Raw genomic sequence first — 21,831 nt, forward strand, 5'->3', positions numbered from 1 at the left:
CGCTTGGCTCTTTTGCCTCCCGCGCTGCCGCTGCCTCTCCCCATCTTTTTTTCCCACTCCTTCCCTCCTCCGCTGCCCTCGCCTCCCCATGCCCTCGGCCCGGCGTCCTCCCCACGGCCCCGCTGCGGCGGCTGCTCCTCGAAATGGGCCGCCGAGGCGGATTATTGCCATTGCTAATCTGCATTCGCCCTCCTCCCCGTCCTCCCCTGCTCCTCCCTTCTCCAAATCACGCCTGTACAGCACGGGTGTGCGGTGCCGCACGGGCTGGCCGGCTGCCCCAAAACGGCCAGCGCCAGGAGAGCCACCGTGCCGGGGCTGGCGTGAGTAGGGGGCTGTGGTGGCCGGGCGGTGGCCGGGGTGTCCCGGGGGTGGGAGGCTGGGTGGCTCTGCCGCCATCTCCGTTGGCTGTGTCCTCCTCCTTGGGTTGTTTATTTTTTTCCATCCCTGCCCTTCCCGTGTCCTTCGGCAGCAGCGGAAGCCGGGAAGCCCGTCTGCAGCGGGTCGGGGTGCTGTGGGTGCTCCCCCGCCGGTGCTCCCCTACCCTGCGTGGCCTCTGCTTGGCAGGGAGATGCCGCTGGAGGACGGGGACCCGGCGAGACGGAGGGGACGGCAGGCCAACGGCGGGGTCAGCGGTACCCCCCGGCTTGGGGGGACGGGGCACCTCCCGCCTCGGAACACGCCAGCTCCCGACAGCAGCCGAACGGAGGCGATGGCAGAGGGATGGGAGCCGGGGCCAGCGCTGGGTGACGGGGCCGTGACCCCCGGGGGAGCCCCACAGCGAGTGGGGCAGGAGCCGGGGCGGCGCGAGGAAGCCCTGATGGCCGAGCTCTCGGAGCTGGTGCAGAAGGTGGTGAAGAGCAGCAGCTGGTGGGAGCGGCACGGCGTGGACGTCAGCATCCTCGCCGGCAGCTTCCTCCTGCTCCCGGCAGGTAACCCGGCTCAGCTCCCCCAAACCACGGCTGGCGGTCCCGGGGGGGGCTCGCCTCCTCCTCATGGCTTTTGCGCCGCTGGTACAGCTTCGTTTGGGCTGGAAGCCTATTAGCAGCCTACTAAGCCTCTAACAAAGCCGCCATAACGCCTTCACCCCGTGCCATGGGGCACCCTGACCCCACGGGAAACCCACAGCGGGTGACGGTGGCACCCGTGGCACAGCCTGGGCTGAGGAGACTGTGCCCACGCAGGTGGGGGACAGGGCAGGACAGGGCGTGCCCCCTCCGTGCCCCACCGTGGGGCAGGGAAACCTTGGCGGTTTTGGTGACAATGGCCCCGGCCATGCCGCGTGCAAGGGGGATGTGGCGGAGCGCGGGGCTCCGGCGGCGTGGTCGGAAAGCTGGAGCTGGAGCCTTTTCCTGCTTTTGAACTCCTGGAGATGCTGAAATCCTGGTGGGGTTGTATTTGTCACCAGTGGGAGCCGTGGGATGGGAGCTGGCACCCACAGCACCCGGTGCCATTGTGGCTGGATGTAGGCAAACCTTCAGCATGACGGCGAGCGTGGCTGCTCCGACCACGCAGGGCGGCGTGGAGGGAAGCTTTCTGGCTTGGGCAGGTTAAATGCCTGTAAATACGTCTGAAAAACAGGTTTAGGGCAGCAGTTGGCATGTTTGGGTGTAGCAACATCTCCAGCCCAGCTGGAGCAGGGGCAGGCGAGGAGGAGCACGAGGTCCTGCCTGGCTGGTTTCTCCGTAGGGTTCCTGTGCCTGCGGTCAGCCCAGGCCATCCCTTTCCTGGCGGGTGTCCTCACTCTTGGCGTGGTGCATCACACCTTGACCGTGAAGGGCAGCCACCTGGCCAGCCACAATGCCTTGACCGAGTCCAAGTCCTGGGGCAAAGTGTGGGCCATCTTCTTCATCGAGGTGAGCAAGGCCAGGGGTTTCGGGTGGCAGCCCTCCAAAAGCCCCATCAGCACCTTGGCAGCACCCCAAGCCCCTCAGAAACAGCCACTGGAGAACGAGATAGATCCAAACCCTTCCTCATCCGTGTGCAGGAGGGTTAAATGAAAAGTGATGCTACATCAGGGAGCACCAGGAACCCCCACTTGTGGGGGTTTGCCTGGAGGCAGTGGGGTGTGGGGTGAGCCCCCAGCTGGGGGGCTGGTGTGCTGGGCGGTGGGGTTTTGCATCGGTCCCCTTGGCCACAGGGCTGCAGAGCAGGATTATGTGTTGTGGGGAATGGTGGGAATGGTTTCCAGTACGTAACTATTAAGGAGTCCACTTCCAGACTGGTTTGGAGCCTGTGGGGTGCAGAACATCTGCCCTTGGTGCCTCTTCCTGGGTGCAGAGCATCTCCCCTGGGGACCTCTCCCATGAGTCCAACCCAGGTGGTGCCCGACCCTGGTGCCGCGGCTGTAGGCATCGCCCCTCCTTTCCCTTCCTTCCCAGCTCTGCTCAGCTTTCACGGCTGAGCAGGCCACCTACAACCACGTGAAGATCCACCATGGCTACACCAATGTCATCGGCCTGGGGGACTCCAGCACCTGGAAACTTCCTTTCCTGAACCGCTACGTCTACATGTTCATCGCGCCTCTTGCGGTGCCCATCATAACCCCTCTGGTTGCTCTTGGTACGTGTCCCAACCGCCTTGGGACGGGGTGCTGGGTATGGTGAGCTCGTTGCTGTCCAGGTCTCACCCCAACAAAGGGTCCTGCTTCGTTTGGAGGCATCACATTAACTACGCCAGCCCACGGCATGACACAGGGCTGCAGTGAAGGCAGGGGATGCTGCATCTGCGCCGGGGAACGCATCTGCTGCATCTCTCCTTTCTGCCGGCGCTCAGAAATGCGTCACATTTTCCTATGTTGGGTCCAGTGTTGGAAGCTCTGACAAAAGCCATCGTGAGCCTGAAGCACCTCACACTTGCTCTCCTTTGATTCAGACCCTTGGCCATAGCAGGGTTCAGCGTCACACGTAGGTCTCTGGGAGGTCGGGGCATCACAGTGACTTTGCTGACTGCGTGCGAGGTGGAGGTGTGGGGGTCTACAGGAGCTGGGACGCAATGAGCTCGGGCAGACAGGGCTCGGGGGAAATAATGGTGCCAGGAAACGATTGGGGAGAAGAGCCTAGGAAATAGGAGGAGGCTGAGGAAGCCCGGCCCACCGGGCTGAACACACCGCTCTGGGCAATGCCAAAAAAGCAGACGATGACCCGGCAAGTTGTAAGAAATGAAGATGCAGCCAAATCCCCGTGTGATGATGCACAGCTGGAGCCTCTGCCCCACTGTCCTGGGCGGGGTCTAGGCCCCAGCCTCAAAAAACCAGCAGGGCAGCCAGGCTGGGGACTTTGGGCCAACCTGGAGGATGGGAAAAGGGAGATGAAGAACTGGGTGGAAGGGGATGGGCTGTAGGTTTATCAGCATGCCGGGCAGCCGGGCCGCTGGAGCAGTAGGGACGGGGAAGCATCATCACCTTGCCCATGTGCTGCCTCTTCTTCCTCACGCAGATTTGTTGAGGAACGTGGAGTGGAAAGCAGCTCTCCGGACCCTCTGCTGCATGTTTCTGGGTTTTTACTGCCATTACTGGCTGCTGCTCCATGTCTCAGGCTTCCAGTCGCCATGGTCCGCCCTGCTCTGCATGCTGCTGACCCGCTCCCTTCTGGCCCATCCCTACATCCACGTCAACATATTCCAGGTAGAGACCTGAAGCTCAGAGATGTCCCGATGGTGCTGGAGACAGGCCGGTCACCACCCGGTGCCGGTGACATAGCCCTGACGCTGCTGGCTGGGGCTCGTGTCGGCTCAAGGCAAGCGTCCTCAGTTGTCACCTCCCTCGTGCCAACGTTGCAGGGAGGATCAGGCTGGTGGTGCTGGGGTGGAAAGTGGTGGCCCTGGGAGAGCATCAGGGCAGATGGGTGCAAAGGGCTGGAGAGTGATGTCCTCTGTGGGGGCTTGCAGGATTGGGGGGGTCGGTGGGTTTGCAGGTGTCGGGGCAGCTGGTGTTACAGGTCCTGGGATGGCAAGAGGCTGGTGGGTCAAAGCGTGGATGTGTTGGGGGGGACGGAGCCCGGGTGCTCTGTGGACGGACAAGTACAGGATGGAGCAACTTAAGGGTTGAACCCAGCTCTGGGGTTGACAGCCAAACCCCAAAAAGTGGCTCAGCCTGGCCAGCACCTTCATGCCCTCGCATGGCCGGAGCCGCGGTTGGCTCTGCCGGGAAGGGGCCGGCGGGGGTGGGTGCCACGGGTCCCCACCCTGCCTCTCCCGCAGCACATCGGCCTCCCCATGTTCGCTGCTGATCGGAAACCCAAGCGGATCCATCTCATGAGCCTGGGCGTCCTCAACCTGCCCCGCAACGCCCTGCTCGACTGGTCCTTCGGCCACTCGCTCATCAGCTGCCACGTGGAGCATCACCTCTTCCCCAGCCTCTCCGACAACATGTGCCTGAAGGTGAGACGGCTCCGTGGGGCGGACAAGCGTGGTGGAAGATGACGCGGGGATGAGACCGTCCATCTCCCCACCACACTGCTGCAAGCTCTCCCCAGCACCTCCTCTCCCTCCCACCGGAGCTCTCTGCGCTGCTCCCCCCATGGTAGAGACCTCTGGCTGCTTTGCAACAGCCCCCAACCCACCTCCTTCCATCCCCACTCCGGTTTCTCCTGGGTTTCCACTCCCTGCTCCCTCCCCTGGTCCCAGTTCCAGCCTGCAGCAGCCTCCCGGCGGTCTGGGATCCTCCCAACGCTTCCCTTGGGAAAGCCTCTCCAGCGCTGCGCAGTTTGGCTTTTGGTTCAGCCGGCGTCCAGGCAAACCTCCTGTAATTTTGGTCGTGCCCATACTTGTTGCTCTGAGGTGCGGGCTCTCCGTGCTGCCCCGGCTCGAGGGTATCCCAAGGCAGGTCCGTGCGCTGCCCTTCAGCACGGAATCTCCACACGTTTAATGCTGTGCACTTATTTTTTCAGTCTCAAGTCGGGGGGAAAAATTAAGTAATGGTAATAGAGGGAGCGGGAGCACCAGTGGGTTTTGGCTCGTGCCCTTTGCTCGAGCTCACGGGGCTGGTAGGACCTGCCTCCCGCAAAGGCGTGTTGCAGGGAAGGGGTAATTATATTTGCTGCAGCCTCCCAGCCCTGCTGCCGAGCAGGCTGTGTGGGCACGTGGGGAGAACTGTGGGTGCAAGTGATGAACATGCGTGGCTGGCCCTCGTTAAAAACCTCGTTAGGGCATCTCTCCTAATCCGGAGCCCTGCAAAAGAGTTTTGCCAGGGTGAACCCCCCGTGTTGCCGCAATCGGAAACCACCTTCCTCTTAATGTTCACGGCAAAGGTGCTCTAGCTGGTGCTGCCTTCTCCAGCTCCGTTTTGGGCATGTGGGGTGGGTTTTCTGGGCACCTCGCGGGGAGCTCGGCAGTGCCGCGGGCTGGGAACCTTGTATGAGCACCGGGACATCCCGCCTTTGCCTTTGCAGATCAAACCCATCGTCTCCCAGTACCTGAAGCAGAAGAAGCTGCCGTACAACGAGGATACCTACGGCTCCAGGCTCCGGCTCTTCCTCCAGAGATACGAGGAGCTGATGGTCCATGCTCCTCCCATAACGGAGCTGGTGGGCATCCAGTGAGGCCTCGGGACTCGGGGGGCTGCTTCCCACGGGGACTTGCGGCAGGGATGGTTTTAGCCGGATCAGGGCTACACAGACACGTGCCTCCGTAAAGCCATCGCATAGGAAACAGCTCTCCCCGACGTCTTGCTTTCGGCTAGATAACGATGCACGGAGCCACCACGGGAGGAGAGCCGGGCGGTGCAACGCTGGGGACAGAAAAAGGGGGGTCCCCCAGTTATTCCCAGCCAGGGCTTAGTTTTATCCACTTTGCTTTCACACCTGGGGGGAGGAAACCCCCGTCTGCTGGCTGGGGCCTCCCTGCAGCAGGAGCAGGGGAGGTGCCCCAGGGATGCGGCACCGTGTCCGGAGCATCCAGAGCCGGTCCCCAGCTGAGGGCTGCAGGGTCTGTAGGATGGGGCTGCAGATGTGGTCGGGGAAGGGGTGGATTGTGGGGAGGGGGCTCTGTCACTGCTGCTTGCGCTTTGGCTGACTTTGGGGTAAATCAATCCCTTTTAGGAACAATAATTTGGCAAATTCAGCCTTAACGTGTCGAAGTGGATTTTCTTTATTACTGGGTTTTGTTGCTGGAGCAAGTCATAGAGGAATCCTGCAGTGTCTGAGGCAGCGCTGGGGGAAAGACCCTTGCCCCATGTGGGGTATCTGTATTGGGGTGCCGCAGGTGACCCCAGACCCCATCATTGCTATTATTGCAAGAGTTTAGCAGGAGAATCACCTGCCGGAGGCAGGCAGGTCTCCAGGGTTGGGAGATTTTCCCCGTTTAGGGAGGGTGAACTCAGCGCCCGGCGCTGCTGCCAGCGGGTGGGATGCTCACGTGGCCGGTTCCAACCCCCTCCAGGACAATGTCCCGGGCTTTCCCGGGGTGCTCTGCTGTCCCAGACCTGCAAGTCCGATGATAAAGTCCAGCCCAGTGTCACAGTGGGGACCTGGCAGCAGAGAAGGCAACCGGCCCAACTGGGGCCAGCGTGGGAGTCAGCGCCGGCTCTGGGCTTGGCGAGGCTTCGCTCTGAGCCTGCGGTTCCCGCTCCCTGTTTTGTGCTGCCCCCCGACCAGGGCTGGACCCCCCACCAGCCCCACAACCGGGATTTATAAGACTCCACGTTGCAAACGTGTCCTGAGACATGGCGATGCTCTGCCCTGTTCCTGGCCCGTGGCTGGGCGAGGGTGACAGCGGGCAGCCCGTGGTGTTTGCCCTCCCGTGGGCATCACTCTTTCACCAAGTGCCAGGACCTCCTCAGACCCACTGAAGAAGGGTCCCCGTGTGGCCACTGTGACATGAGGGCAGAGCTGGGATGGCCATGGCGTCGGATGGCAGCGGATTCAGCGTGCAGGTGGGAACGCTGGCCCTGGACCTGTCCAGTGTGAGCCCTTTGGCATCAGAAAAAGGGAATTACTGATTTATCCTGGGCTGGGGCGTGGGGGATGCCAATGCTCTGGGCTGGTGGCATCGCTGTGTCATCTGTAACCTGCCCCAGGCAGGTTTATCGACCCAGGACATTATGAAACATCCAAAGGGCAAATTCTCGCCCTTTGAACATGGGTTACACCGGGTCTGTAGGTGAGGGGGAGCTGGGGAAGGTGGCCGAGCCAAACGGCCCGAGTGCTCCTGCAGAGACACTCCCCAGAGCTGCCCTCCTGTCCCCATGTTTAGTTTCTTAATTGAGTATCGGAGCCAAATTATGCAAATGTGCCAAATTAATGATGCTCCTGGCCTCAGTGAGAGGGGGGTGAGCGCACATTAGCGGTGCTTTCGGTTCAGATGGGGTAATCTCAGCCTCACATGTCCCTGCTGGGAGGGAGCAGGGCGGGCACAAGATGCTCTTACCCCTCCCCTGTTGCAAAGAGATCAATCCCAAAATGTTTCTGAGCGTTGGTGGCAGCAACAACCCTTTCCACAGCTGGATTTCATGGATATTGTTTAACGCAGTGCCATCTAAAGGCAAGTGTTTGCAGGTCTTTTGGCCAGCGGGAGATGACTTGTGACTTGGGAAATATGTGGATTAGTCTCTGTCGGAAGTGGCAGATACAGCAGAGGTTAATGGGGAAAAGGGAGATTTCTGGGGAAAAGGGAGATTTCTGACTTGTTCTCAGAACCCCCCAAATTTAAACTCAACTCTTTTTCTGGTTGATATCAATGCTGATATTTGGAACTGAGCCTCCAGCCTTGCCTCTCTGGGCAATGGGTAGGTAATTGCTGTGCTGAGCTGAGGCTGGGGGCTTGGGGCACAGGCTTTGCAGCCCTCAGAAATCCTGGTCCTTGCCACAAACACCCTGAAGGAGCGGGTGCAGATGGAGGCATATGGCCAGCTGCTGTTCTCAGCATGCCTTTGCAGAAAGCCATGTACTAATTTTCAAGACCGTGTGAGAAGGCATGCGGGTTTTATGAGCCTTATTATAATCGGCTTCTAGCTGTAAATTCCTCTCGGTCTTAATTGCTTTTAAAAAGCCCTGTTAGTGCTCTCCTGCATGCTTTGGCATCTGTACAACCCTTAAACATCTCCTGGGCCCGCTGAGATGATTTCCCTGCCTGGTGTATTGCGCAGGGGCTGAAGCAAGACAGGGTGCTCCTGCATGGGAGGTGTGAGTTGTTGCATTTGAAATGAGCCGAGTGATGGGGATTAAGGAGGAAATAAAGCAGAGACCGTGGGGCAGGCTGGGATGGGAGCTCTGGCAGCAGCATTTATCCGTTGCCTCTGGCGCTTATGCTTTATCCTTTACTGAGGGGATGCTGTGGGTTTCTCCCAGCGAGGGGTGGACAGCTGTGCAGGGGGATGGTTAAAATTAGTCTGAGCTTCGGTTTTCCCCGGGAGACCTCCGCAGTTAATCACTCTTGGCAATAAAGGGGCGCTGGCAATTAGCCGCCGCAGAGATGCTGCTGCTGCGAGGAGCCCAGGACAGGGTACCGCGGAGGCCTCACCATGGAGAGGGGCGGCGCGGGCGGCCGCAAGACGTCCTTCCCTTCATTACTTCTCGATGGTGCCGCTCGCTTCCGGACAGCCGTGACCCCAACCGCATGCCGCCATTGGCTGCCGGAGCGGGGGCGGAGCCACGCGGCGCCGTAGGGGTGGGGTTATGCTAAACGTCGCCCTCTCCCGCCTCGCGATTGGTCGGCGGGAGGAGGAGCGGGACGGCGGCGGCGGCGGCGGCGGCCGCCGGGATGGGACCGGGCGGCGCGTGCTGGAAGGGCGGCGGCGTCCCGGGCGGTGAGGGGCGGGGTCTGGCGGCGTCACGGGACAACCGGCGCCAGGGGAGGCGGAACACGATGACACGTGTCCCGGGGGAACCGGGGCTGAGGCGGGAACCGGGGCTGCGGGAGCCGTGCCCGGCAGGCCTGGGGGTACCAGGCCCTCCGCTCTGGGGCGAGAGTGCTGGGGGCCACCTCGGGCCGGCACCCGGGCCGGGGACGTCTCTGGTACGGTGCTTGCTGGAGCCCTTCTCCGGGGCAGCCGACAGCCCCACCGGCCCCGGCCCAGGCGTAAGCACCAAGGCCGCGGGCTTGGCCGAGCGCGCAGGCCGCCGGCCTTGACCTGGAGGTGTTTCTGCCTCAAACCTCGTCGGGGGGACGCACCGCTGGGCTGGGTACATAAACCCCGGCCTTCCTCCGCTGCCTGCTGCGCGCCATGGCCGGCGCGGGGGGACGAACCCCACTGGGTCGGTGCCGGGCTTGAGGGAAGGGCTATGGCCGGGCCTGGGAGTTAGTCACTCGCGCGCCATCACGTCCTCTCTGTCCTTCACACCTCCAGGTTTCAAACGGTGGCTGTCCTCGGCTGTCCCGGCTCCTCGTGTCTGCGTGGTGGGCAGCGGGCCTGCGGGGTTTTACACGGCTCAGCACATCCTCAAGGTACCAGGGTGGGATTTGGCCGCAGGTGAGGGCAGGGACCTGCCTGTTAAGGGAGGCATCTCCATGCTGCCTAGCTCTAAGGGGCTTGGGGAGTGGTTTTGTGGACTCCTGGCCCTGCTCCAGCCAGCTCTGTGTTTTTGGGGTGGTGTTTGGGGCAGCCCAGACCCTACAGAGCCCTCCTGGGCTCCTTCACCTGGGGTGGGCACCGCTGCCTCTGTCCCTGCCCTGCCCTTGGGCCATCCCAGGTGGACCCAGGCCTGGCTGGGTTGCTGCGAGTTCAGCACAAGTGATTTTTCTAGAATCAAATAAGCAGCAGAGATCTGCCTCACTCGGAGCGGTTGTCACCCAACAGGGGTGATGTTAACCGTGTGTTAAAGGGAACATGGAGGACCTGCTCTCCTGCCTTCTCCTCCCCCAGCTGAATTAAGGCCCACGGGTGATCCTTTGCCCAGTATTTGTAAACGTTAATGCTTTGGGTGGCCAGGTCTCTGTCAGGAGATGAGACCCGAGCACAGAACTGGGCTGCTGGCATCAACCAGAGATGCAGCAGCTTAACCCCGTCATTAAACCTTGCTGTGTTGTCTCTGGTAGTGTTGGAAAATTGCTGTTACTAAGCCTCAGGGACAAATTTCAGGGCTGCTTTATCTCTGGGAAGAGGCTGACTCAAAATACATGATAAGAAAAGCCTTGCAGCAAAACGTCTGTCTAAAGCTCCAACCCTGAGGTGACTCAGCTCAGGGGGGTCTGGAGGTATGGGTACTTCTGCTGGGGGCTGGCAGATGACCTGGAGGGTCCACCAGCACCCAGGGTCAGCCCCCTGGGTACCAGGTAGCCACCAGCTTAGTGTGGAAGAAGGGCAGTGGGGTGGGTAGTCCCTCCACTAGTGGGTAGTGGATGGAGTCCCCCATAAGATGTACTTGCTGGTGTTTGGAGTCACGGTCCCTGCTACACCTTGCGATCTGGGCTGGCAGTAACAGGTGTGGCATCATCCTGTGTATCGAAGAGCCTGGAAAAACCTGGAACAGGCTGTTTCTGGCTGTGGGATCTTGGTGCAGCCCTCCCTCCTGCCCCGTATTTCCCCCAGCAGCAGGCGAGCATTGCATGTCCCTTCTGAGCTGCTGGACTTACGTGACCTTTCTGTCCTCATCCCTGAACTGTGACTTCCTTCTCCTGCAGCACCATGGCGGGGCCCGAGTGGACATCTATGAGAAGCTGCCTGTTCCCTTTGGGCTCGTCCGTTTTGGGGTGGCCCCAGACCACCCCGAAGTGAAGGTTAGTGCTGACTCAGCCCCTCACCTGTGCAGTTGAACACGAAGGTGGTAGTGGGTGCGGGCCAGGCAGTTGGTGTCCTTCATGGTGCCTCAAGGCTCACAGAGGTGTGGAGCTGTCATGCTGAAGAGGTCCAGATCTCCTTCCTGTCCCTGTTAAGATGCAGCAAGGCCACACCTGGGTGATATGGGGCACCTGGCATTAGGGCTCTGGACAGCAGGTGAAAAACAGGGGCCTGTGGTGGGAAGTGCTGCTCCCTGCGCTGGTCAGCCTGGCCTAGAGCAAGACCAAGGAGCATGGATGGGTTTCTTTGTACTAGGAAACTTTATGCTGGCTGAATCTCTCCTGCAGTTGCTGTTTGCCTCTGCTCAGCCCGTTCCCATTCTGGGTGCCTGGGAACATACAGATCTGCTTAGAGGTGATGGAGTTGAGCTGTAGGCACCAGCCTGGGCGAGGAGCAGTTAAAGCAAGGAGCTCTTTGAACTCAACCATTTTCCTTTGCCTCTCAGTGGGTGTGAGTTGTACCCGGGGTATCTGCTGTGTCAGAGCTGGGGTGGAGGTAGTTGCAGTGGGAGGATGCAGGAGACCGAGGCACAGCAATGTCTTGCAATGGTTTCCCTGTTTAACCCCTGGAGATCATCAGACCAAAATGCCTGGGCCCCTTTTTGCCAAGAGAGGAGGAATGGACATAACGGATGTTGGCTTGGGGCAGCAACTGCAGTACAGAGGTATCCGTCCTGTTGCCAGGCTGAGTCCTGCTGGAGCTGCAGCGGAAGAAGTGGTTGTTTTGCTGTGTACCACGATCGCTCAGAATAAAAGGCTTCAGGCGCTGTCCTTCTCTTGATGAAGTGGGTTTCAGGAAGGGTTGGGATGAGAGGCTGGCAGAGGGTGTTAGTCAGGCAGCAGCCTTGATGGAAGGGGTTGTTTGCTGGGACTCCCTTGCAAGCTTCAGCTTTGGGAATGAGTTTTCTCCTACAAGGAAGTTTACTCAGAGGGGCCAAAGATATTGAAAGGGTCCTGTCCTCCCCAGGCGGGTGCAAAAGAGGGACCTTCCTTTCCACAAAGGGTGATGGAAAGAGTGCCAAGTCACAGCTGTGCTTGTCTCCCTGTGAATTATCTGTGGCTGTTGTTAGATAAGAGTCCCAGAATAACTGACCTGGAGAGGGGAGAAGCATCTCAAGGCTGGGGGGACGGGAATGGGGACCTTGTGTCAGCAGCAGGCCTTGGCCTCAGCTGTGGCTTGAACGTAACTCCCTGGCGCTTGTTTGGTCTTGGCAGAACGTGATCAATGCCTTCACGCAGACGGCACACTCGGAGCGCTGCGCCTACTACGGAAACGTCACCGTGGGGAAGGACATCACAGTGGCAGAGCTGCGGCAGGCTTACCATGCTGTGGTGCTGGTGGGTACCGCACCTAGGAGCCAGGGCTGCCCTGGCTCCCCAGAAGTCATGGGGAAGGTCTGCTGGGTTATTCCCCACCGGGATCTTGGGAGGAGGGTTTGGGTGAGGTGTTTCTGGGTGCCTGGTTACTGTGGTAAACTCTCCCCAGCCTCGGGACAGCTCAGATGCTGTGAGGCGTGTCCAAAGCCTTGGAGGGAGCATGTGCTAGAGCATGGCATCAAATGCAGGTTTCTGAAACCCCGCCGCACAGGGCAGCGGTTGAGGAACCTCTTCTCTGTGCTTGCCAATACCTATTTCAGCCTGACATGGATTTGTCCCTCCTGTTCAGTCCTCAGTTTGTCGTGCTCTGCCTTGGCCCAAGGAGGTCAAGTTTGGCTCTGGAGCCCAGGGGGATAGGGTGGATGAAGCCCCTGTGCTTGGGCTGTGTTAAGCCCCTCCACTGAGTATCCCAGCCCCCAGGAAGGGTTGGCAGCCATGCAGGGTCCTTGGCAGCAGCTGGAAGAGGAGATTTGTCTTTTGGTCTCAAACCCTGCATGTGGTGACATCTCTGACTGTGTCTGCTCCCTCCTCAGAGTTATGGTGCTGAAGATAACCGGGTCCTAGGGATCCCAGGGGAGAACCTCTCTGGCGTTTATTCGGCCCGAGCGTTCGTGGGCTGGTACAATGGGCTGCCTGAGAACCGGGATGTGAGTACAGCGGTGTGTTTCCCTGCCCGTCCTGCATCCAAACACAGGCATTCAGCTCCAGATTAAGTCCTGAAAGGCCCGCAATTGGAAAAGATTAGCAGGCACCACATTAAATCCTTCTTAGATGGTAGAAATGTGAACAATTTGCACATCAGTGAGAGCGGATTAACTGGCTCTGTAGGTTGGCAGCACGTTTTGGCCAGGCCAGATGGGAACCCAGGGGGATGATACTCTGCTTTGGCCCAAGGAGGTTTTTTTGGCCAAAAGAGCTCCTGCTCACAGAGATGCCATTGCCGAAAGAGGGGGAGAGGGATCAGCTGGGATGGCCAGAGAGGCTGTGTTGCTGTGTCCACTTGGGGAGGAGGCTGGTGTGGAGTTTCCCCATCTGCGTCACCTCTGTTTGGGGAAAAGAGGGGTGGAAGGGAATTCAGGTGGTGGGATTGGGTCTGAGGGGGTGGACATCATGGAAGCTGGGTGGACTCGCTCACAGCTGGGTCTTTCTCTCCCCACAGCTGAAGCCTGACCTGAGCTGCGAGACAGCGCTGATTCTGGGTCACGGCAATGTGGCACTGGATATCGCCCGGATCCTCCTGTCCCCGCTGGGTCTCCTCAGGGTGAGTCACGGGGGTATCCCATGCCGCAAAGGCAGCCTGGGGCCCAAATGCTCTTCTTGCTGGGTGGGTGCTGGTTCCCACCCATCTCAGCAAAACCTCAGACTCTTCTGTCTTTGGGATCTTTCCCCAGGGAATTCTTTTGCCCCTTGAGTGCACCCTATGGATTCACAGTCTGTAGGGTGTGATCCAAGGCTGCAGCTGTGCCTTGGGCAGCGCTGCAGAGCTCTCTGGATTGCTGCTGCCTCCTGGGCTGCTGGTACCTAAAAGGTTGGAAATTGAACTTTATCCTTTCCTTTTCTATGAGAAGAAAAGGAGGAGCTGCTCGTCCTTTTCCACCACCAAACTAGAAGCTTTTCTTGTTGGGATACCTTTTTTTTTTTTTTTTTTTTGCTGTGGCTGAGGACAGCAGCCTGGTTCCTGCTGGTAGCACTGGGCGCACTGGTTGCTGGTCCAAGCTGGTGGACCTCTCCTCCTGCTGCGGTGCTCCCCTGTAGGCAGCTGGGAGCTGGTGTGCACCAGCTGCTTCTTACAGCTGCTGCCCCAGATGTTGGCAGCAATGCCCCAGATGTTGTCAGCAAAGGTGCTCTCTCCTGGAGAACTGCCACAGGGTTCCTTACAGCTGTGCGACAACTTCCTGTATCAATACCTAAATTAAATAGAAAAGTTGGAAGCCAGCCAGGGGCTAAAGCCAGCTGTAAAGCAGTGGTGCAAAGGACGTGGTACTGGAAATGAGTGCCAGGGTGCACAGGCAGTTCCTTGTTAAGAATATTGGGATGGAATGGTTTATCCTGGTTACCTGGTGTCCCTCCCGTCGTGTCTTCTCTGGAAAAGATGTTCTTGCAATCTAGATAACACGCACAGAGTTGCTACAAGATGCCAACCATTGGTCAAGCCCTGGCGATGCTTGTGTTTGTGCTTAGAGCTGCCTGCAGCAGGCAGGCAGTGATTTGAGCTGCGGTTTGCAATGAGTTTCACTCAAATGCCTGTATATCCTGAGCTGGGAAGTCACCCAACAGCATCTGCAGGCACCCCAGAACTGAGATCGCTGGAAAGCTTTGCTCTGTTAGCCCCAAGATTAACCTGCTTGGGCAGATTAACTAGCCAGATTAACCAGGGTGCTGGCTCGTTACCTCTGGGGCGTTCTGGCCTCGAAAAGTACATTCAGTGATGTGGGACCAGCTCTGCAAATATCTCTGTGCAAAAGGAGATGACTTGTTTTCCTTGCCCAGGCTTGCTGCATGCACAGCCTGCTTTTCTGCTGCATTTTCACCTTCAGAGGCTGTGTTTTCCTCCCAGCTCCCTCCAGATCTGCCCTTGTCCCACTCTCCTGTCTCTGTCTTGCAGAAGACAGACATTACTGATGGCTCCCTGGCAGCTCTTGCCTGCAGCAAGGTGAAGCGCGTCTGGCTGGTTGGGAGAAGGGGACCTCTCCAAGTTGCTTTCACTATCAAGGTAAGGCTGGGGGTGCTGGAGAGCAGCCATGTTTCCCAGCGTTGACCCCCAGGCTGCCTGTCCCTGGTGGGGAGAGGTGGTCTAGGGGCGGGTGGGGAACCCAGGTGTTCTCCTTCCTGCAGCCATTTGTTGACTCCTAGCCTGGACTCCTGCAGCTGTTGGATGTGCTCTGTTCTGGAGGTAACATCTTCCTGTCTGCAATTCCCAGGAGCTGCGGGAGATGATAAACCTGCCTGGTGCCAGACCTGTCCTGAACCCTGCTGACTTCACAGGCCTTGAAAATGCTGTTAAAGGTGAGGGAAGTCTGCTGTGCTTCTCCGGACAGGGGCTCATCTTGACAGGCGAGTGTCCAGGAGGGATCTGGAGATGCTCAGAACATGCATCAGAGTAACTCTTGCCCTGTGCTTAATGCGTGGTGCGTGGAAGCCAGGTGACCGTGCTGTGGCTTGTCCTCAAAGTGCTAGGAGGCCACAAAGATAAGGGAACAGCCTGTTTCTCTGTTTGTACAACCACTTTGCTGCTTGGGAGTGATGTTTACTCTCAGAGTGAAGAGGGCAAGTGGTTTGGGAGGGCTGGGGGAACCATGTAGGAGAGACCCCACAGCTGTTGATTTAAGAGCTTCCTGCAGAGCTAAAAAGAAAGCTGAATTCAAGGGTGTCCAGAGACTTGCTCTTCTCCACAGATTGCTGCCTCCAAGCACCAGCAAGACAGCAAAATAGCAGGCTTTGATTTGTGCATCCTACTGGCCTGAAGCCTCAGGAGCGCTCTGGTCATTTTGACTTGCAGTTTGTCATCTCAAAGGCTTTGAACTCCTGTCTGCATGACAAACTCCAAATGGACACTTGCATACCACTGCAACTGCCTTGACATGGCCTCAGCTCTGTGCTGTGTCCTGAGGGGCTTTTGCTGAGGTTCCTGTCCTGAAGCGCTCTCTTTCTTTCTAGATGCCCCAAGGCCCAGGAAGCGACTGACTGAGCTGATGATAAAAACAGCCCTGGAGAAGCCTTGGGAGAAGACTACGGAGGCGCAGGCAGCAGCAGTGCAGGCAGCAGCCCCCCGGGAGTGGGGGCTGAAGTTCCAGCGCAGCCCCCAGGAGGTGCTGCCCACCGCTGACGGGAGGCGGGCGAGGGGTGTCCGCATGGCCCTGACCCGCCTGGAGGTACGGGCTCGTGGTGGGGCTGGTATGGCCCTAGCAGGGCTGGGGATGGAGCAGGATGCCCTGCAGCCCTTGGGAATCCCTCCAAAGACAGCTTTGTGTTCCCTGGCTGGTTGGAGTGGCTGCTGGCAGGCTCTTGGGGAAGTCAATACTGCCAACAAGAGCCTTTCCCCGTCTAAAGAGAGCTCTTTCCATGCTGCTGCTGCAGAAAGGCCTTTAGCAAATACCCAGGGATCAAGGATGTCAAAAGGGACCGAAGGAGACTGCCACTCCGCATCTGGTGACTGTCTGGTGATCAGCAGCCTCTTCCTCGCTCTCTCAGGGCTCGGGTGACTCCACCAAAGCCGTTCCCACTGGAGACGTGGAGGAGCTGGAGTGTGGACTAGTGCTCAGCAGTATTGGCTACCGGAGCCTGCCCCTGGACCCAGCAGTACCTTTTGACAGCCAGCGTGGCGTTATCCCCAACAGCGCGGGCAGAGTGGAGGGTGTCCCAGGTCTGTATCCACAGGGGGATGCGTGGGACAAGCGCAGCTCGTGGGTTGGGGACTTTGGGGTGGGAAGCCCCATTCACCCAGGGCACTGATACAAGGTGGTGCACACCTCAGTCGGACAGTGGAAACTGAGGAAATGAGCCACCTCTGTCAGGCATTAAGACCTGGCCCATCCCCAGCTTGCAGTAGGGGTGTCTGGTTTTGCAGCAAACAGCACTGAAGGTTACGGTGGTTTTACTGTGCCTTGGAGTCTCTTACTGAAGTGATACAGCCCGTACGGCTGCTTAGAGCCAGCCTGCAGATGCACAAATTCCTGTGACAGCACCACTGAAGGGCCACGCTCGGTGCTTGAGATGACACCCAGGGACAGGGCAAGGACTTGCAGCCAGGATGGTCCATGGCCACGTGCTGGACCTGGCTGCTCTGTGTGCCTCTGCAGGTCTGTACTGCAGCGGGTGGGTGAAGAGAGGACCCACGGGCGTAATCATCACCACCATGAACGACAGCTTTGACACTGCCCAGTCTGTGCTGGAGGATCTCCAGGTGGGCGTGCTGGACGTGTCCGCCTCCAGAGAAGGCTTTGGGGCCGTGGAGAGCATCCTGCGTGGCCGAGGTCAGTGAGAGGGTGTGAGCTGCTGTAGCAGCCAGCAGGAAGGTATGATGCAGCCAAACCCCTCCTGGATCCAGGGTATCCTGGGGCAGCAAGTCCCACCAGCCACTTTTGGGAGTGGAGTCAGAACCAAGGAAACACGTCATGCTGCCATTTCGTTGCTCCAAAGCCCAGGGAGAACAGGACTTGAATTCCCTTAAACTCAGTGTCGTCGCTAAGGTTAATGACCACTTTCTGGGAAGGGCCATTAAAAGCAGCACGGACCTTGGGTTAAAATGTCGCTGTCAGCTGCCTAGACAGTGAGCTATTGCTCTTGAGTGGTTTTCCTTCCAGGCAAGTTGGTGGAAAGATTAAAATGCCCAAAAGAATAATTTGCTGTTGCTGTGTTTAAAGGCATTCAATTAAAGAGTGTGTGTTTTGCCTCTTAACTGTCCGAGGTTTAACAGTGAACTGGAAGTGTTTTGTCCCCTAAGGTGGTGCTGTGCTCACCGATGTTACGGCTTGCAAAGGTCTGACTGATCTGAGTCGACTGGAACCCTCCATCCCTCTCCTCTTGGTGTTAGAAATTATTATTTCTTTGTGAGGCTGAAGTCTGATGCCATGCTGGAGAAGGGCAGGGTTTACTGGCACATCAGGTCCCTGCTAACGGGGAGGGGAGGCTGAACTTGTTTTCACTTGGTTAACTAATCTCTCCCGTCTCTCGCCATCACCCCAGGGGTCCGTCCCGTTTCATTCTCAGACTGGGAGAAGATAGATGCTGCTGAAGTGGCAAGAGGCAAAGCTGCTGGCAAACCCCGAGAGAAAATAGTGGATCCTCAGGAGATGCTGCGGTTGGTCGGTCACTAAAGCAGCAGTGACAGGAATGTGGCACTGGTCGGGCCGGTACTGTCCTGGGGCAATGCCAGTGGGTTATGGGCAGGGCCTGGGAGCGCAGGCCTTGTGCCCGGCACTGGTGGCCGCTCTGGGGAGATGTGTGTCACTTGAACCTGCCTAGTAACGATGAACGCTGGGTTCCCAAAGTGAGTGTTTCAAAGCACCTGAGGCAGCTGGCTGGCCCTGTGTCTCTGCAGCTGGCTGCTGCCCCTGGGGGTGATTCTTGTCATTTGGGTCCTTCGAGCATTAACAAATCGGCCGGCGCAGGTGAGGGGAGATGTGCAGCTGGGAGGAGTCCTGGCCGGACACCTTCCCCATGGAAAGTCACATTGAGAAACTTCCTTGTGTCTTGCTGCCTCCCTTTTAAGCCTCAAGCCAAATGGCTTCATTGCCTTGTCATTCGTGCCTGTGCGGTGGTCTTTTAATAATAATTGTTTTTTAAATAAACCCTTCCAGGAAGGCCAAGTTGGACCTGCTGCTTGAGTCTGGCTTCTTTGTCTGTGACTGCCTTAATCTCAGAGCAGCCAGCCGAGCGCTGCATCTCTTGCGATATGTCCCAAGGCAAGGCAGCTCCTCTTGCGCAGGGAGGGACCCTTTGCTCTCAGCTTGTTGTGAGGCCTAAACAAACAGACAAGGGTGTTAATTTGCTTTCTACCTCCCCCAGTTAAACCCGGCAGAGCCTGGGTTCTAGCTCATGGGGTAGACTGGGATAACAAGGGTGTAACTGCCTTGTTCTGGATCATGAGGGATCCTGTGTTCCTTGGTACCTGCCAGCGCTGACTGGTGCAAGCAATGCCTTGAGCCTTTTGACTTCATTCACTGGTGGGTTGGGGTTGTTTTTTTTTTTTTTTGGCCTGTGTGTTTTGAAGCTTATTAAATGCCTCTCTTAGCCCAAATTGACTATGGTGACAGTGTCAGGTTTTAAGACAGATTACAAGCCATGAGCCGTAATCTCCTCTTTATCCGTGGCGCAGGGGCCGCATCAGCGTGGCCCCTTCCCCTGGCCGTCCTGCCACCCACACTGTCCCTGACCCACTGCATTCCCCGCAGGAGCTCTGCAGGATTGCAGCTGCTCCTCTCTGACCTGTGTAAATGGTGACAATGGCAGTTGCTGGTGTCTATGTGTTAGAAACAAATTAGGCTCCGTGCTGGAGGCAGAGGGTAAATCGAGCCAGGGCAGCTGGTGGGGGGTTTGTCTGAGGTCCACGCTCAACTGCCACAGCTTCTGCCATGGTAGAGGGCTTGCCCAGCTGGCACTGTACTCCCACCCCATCTCTGTTCAACCTTAGGCTAGGAAGATCTGTGGCTTCTCTCTTTTTTTTTTTTCCCCCCCTTTTTTCCTTTTTTTCCCCCTTCTTTTCTATTTAAATCTCATTTGCAAGCTCATTAAGAAACTCAGGAAATGCGATACTGGGAACTCATACGCAAACAGGCAATAAAGCTTTTGTCGAACAGCTGCTTGTGTGATGTGGCTCTCGTTACGTCTCCCGGCTGATGCAGTCCTAATGCTGAACTCTTGAGCGGGAGATTACATCAGCTCTGGGTTCAGAGGCGAATAAGCGCTTTGGAAAGGGGGGTGTGAAGGCGAGGGGGTCGCTCTCAGGGTGGGGAGCAGCCGTTTTGGTAGATAGCCCAGCCAGAAACATGACGGTGAAAGGGTTGTGGCTGTGTCAAATCTGCAGGTATTGGGAAATGATGGGCTGGCTCTTCCCAGAGTTTTCTTCCACATTGCCTTGAGTGTGGATGTCCGTGTGCTTTTCTAGCCATGATACAGGCTTCTGTGCTTGCTCTGAGCATGGCAAACGGCTGTTCCCAAACCAGTGATGTTTCAGGACAGTTTTTGGACAACAGATTAAAGGGAGTGTCTGTCTTTGCGGAGCCCAGTGTCCTTCTTCAACCCAGAACTTGGCCAAGGCCCTGGTATTAAAGCTGGGCTGTGGGAAAGCCATGGGATGATCAAGGTCAGTGAAGGGCAGGGATGGAGGACGGAGCCTCATGGGCAGAGGAGGGGTCGTTACGATTATGTGAATCACTCCATAGCCCCAGCTCGCCCTTCCTCTGCCGCCTGTGTCCCCAAGCCCCAGCCTGGTGTCCTGCTGCCTCCTGCCTTGCTGTGCGAACTCTCCATCCTTCTCTCCAGCGACTGGCATGCGTCCAGCTTCCCCGTGAAGGTCCTTATCCCCGGTCACTGTGTCGTTAGGTGGCGCTGGGAGGTCGGTAATGGGGAGCAGAGAGGGGCCCAGTGGGAACAGAGGGGTGACCTGGCGCCCCTGGGGGTGGCTGGGGTCTCCGGCTGCCTGCGAAGCCCGAGCCGCCTGCCTGGGCTCTGAGCAGGCTGGGGGACCCTCGCAGGCCCCCATTCATACACGGGTGCTGCTTTTGGTCGCCATTAACCTTGTGGGTGTTTGCTCCAGGTATGGCCCCCCGCCAGCGGGCCGAGCGGGGCAGCCTCGTTGGGCAGCCACCCTCTCCCTCCGCTCTCCCGAGCAGCCGGAGGAGCAGCTCTAAAGCCATTTTCCACAGCAGGTAAGGAGCCGGGGAGGCGATGCTGTGAGTGGCACCCGTCTGCTGTTGGAAGGAGGCCTGAAAAGCTGAAGTCGTTGCTGCCAGCTCTTAATATGGACTTCCCTGCTCCGATGAGTTACGGCTCAGCTTAGCTTTGATGAGACCACACAAAGCTGGAGGAGATCAGCAGCTGGTGAGGGATGGCCTCGAGGCCAGCGGGCAGGGCTGCACGGTGCTCTTCCCACCGCTCCCCGCGCCACGCTTTCCTGGGTGGCTTACGCGCTGCTCCGAAAGACAGACAGGCTGGGTACGGAGCAGAGAGAGCCCGTCACGGTGTGAGGTGATTGCACAGAGTAAACGCTGCACAGTCGGGTCTTTGCAACCTCCTGTCGCCGCTTTGCGCTGCTCTGCCTCAGTTTCTCTGGTCTGCAGAGCTGTGCCAGCGAGCTCTGCTCCGCCCTGGGGCTGCTGCCTTGGCGTGACCCAGGGAGGAAACAGGTCTGAGACACCCCAGAAGGTCCTGTCGATGCTGCATTGCTCCCCACACTCAGGAGGCAAGTGCAGAGGTTCTCGCTGGCTTTGCATTAAGGCTGCTTGCTGAACTTGGCCTTTTCAAACGAGCATTTACAGCCCGTGAGGCGGGAGGTTACCTGTGCTCTGCAATAAGGGAAAATCCAGCTTGAGTCAGGTCTCCGGCCCGGCAGTGAAGAGCTGTGCTGCCATTTAAAAGCCAGCTCACACAACCAGAAAAATGGTTGAAAAAGCTTTCCCGCAGCATAGCTAATGTAATTTTCCAGGCCCGTCCGCGGAGTTAGCGCGGCCGCAGAGGCAGTGTCCGGCGTTACACCATCCCCAGCCTCTCGCTGCATGAATCACCGAATTGCGGCATCCGCTGCCGGGAGCCTGGGCGAGTCCGTCTGCGCCGGGGCTTCGCCGGGAACAGATGGCTCCGGAGAGTGCTGACTTCAGCGCTTTGGCTGAGCACAAGCGTCAGCCCCTGCGCGTACCTTCCCCTCGCCGCTTGCTCTCCCGGGCACATCTTCTCGTGCCTTGTGTGCTCTTCTCTCCCGATGCAGCCCCAGCCCTGGGTAGCGACGGCAAACAGGTTGGGGTTGGGGTACCAACCTCTGGGGTCACTGGAGCGGCTTGCCAGCCCCACTGCACCAGGGAACCGTTTCCCTCCTGGCACGTCACCCCTTCTCTGGAAGGACCCCAAGCACATCCTTGGCTCCAGACCCACCAGAGGCTCTTGGTTTCCACTCCTGACCTTATAAACCCAAACTTCACGGGGCTCTGCGCTCCCCAAATTCCTGCCCGTAGCCGGAGGGCTGCACTGGGGCAGGCAGCAGCACCGCGGGTTCCCTGCAGTGGCTGCAGGAGGTTTCCCCCCACTCTG

The 21,831-nt window shown here is 58.3% G+C and overlaps 2 protein-coding genes across 2 annotated transcripts; both read left to right on the forward strand.

The window, feature by feature from the left end:
- Positions 1 to 269: 269 nt before the first annotated feature.
- On the forward strand, positions 270 to 5,537 carry FADS6 (fatty acid desaturase 6; the record flags this gene model as incomplete). The annotated part of the gene is made up of 6 exons (XM_082008182.1): positions 270 to 929; positions 1,687 to 1,853; positions 2,379 to 2,559; positions 3,435 to 3,622; positions 4,198 to 4,377; positions 5,388 to 5,537. The coding sequence occupies exons 1-6, from the start codon at positions 569 to 571 to the stop codon at positions 5,535 to 5,537; spliced, it is 1,227 nt and encodes a 408-aa protein (XP_081864308.1). The 5' UTR covers positions 270 to 568.
- A 3,620-nt stretch (positions 5,538 to 9,157) lies between these two features.
- FDXR (ferredoxin reductase) lies at positions 9,158 to 17,903 on the forward strand (the record flags this gene model as incomplete). The annotated part of the gene is made up of 12 exons (XM_082008240.1): positions 9,158 to 9,188; positions 9,281 to 9,378; positions 10,555 to 10,650; positions 11,926 to 12,048; positions 12,621 to 12,734; positions 13,247 to 13,348; positions 14,693 to 14,800; positions 15,009 to 15,093; positions 15,745 to 15,959; positions 16,279 to 16,450; positions 16,887 to 17,060; positions 17,773 to 17,903. 12 exons carry the CDS (start codon positions 9,158 to 9,160, stop codon positions 17,901 to 17,903), a joined length of 1,449 nt encoding a protein of 482 aa, XP_081864366.1.
- Between the last annotated feature and the right edge of the window lie 3,928 nt (positions 17,904 to 21,831).

This window comes from Phaethon aethereus, assembly GCF_964289735.1.
Source record: "Phaethon aethereus genome assembly, chromosome: 18".
NCBI classification, from domain to species: Eukaryota; Metazoa; Chordata; class Aves; order Phaethontiformes; family Phaethontidae; genus Phaethon; species Phaethon aethereus.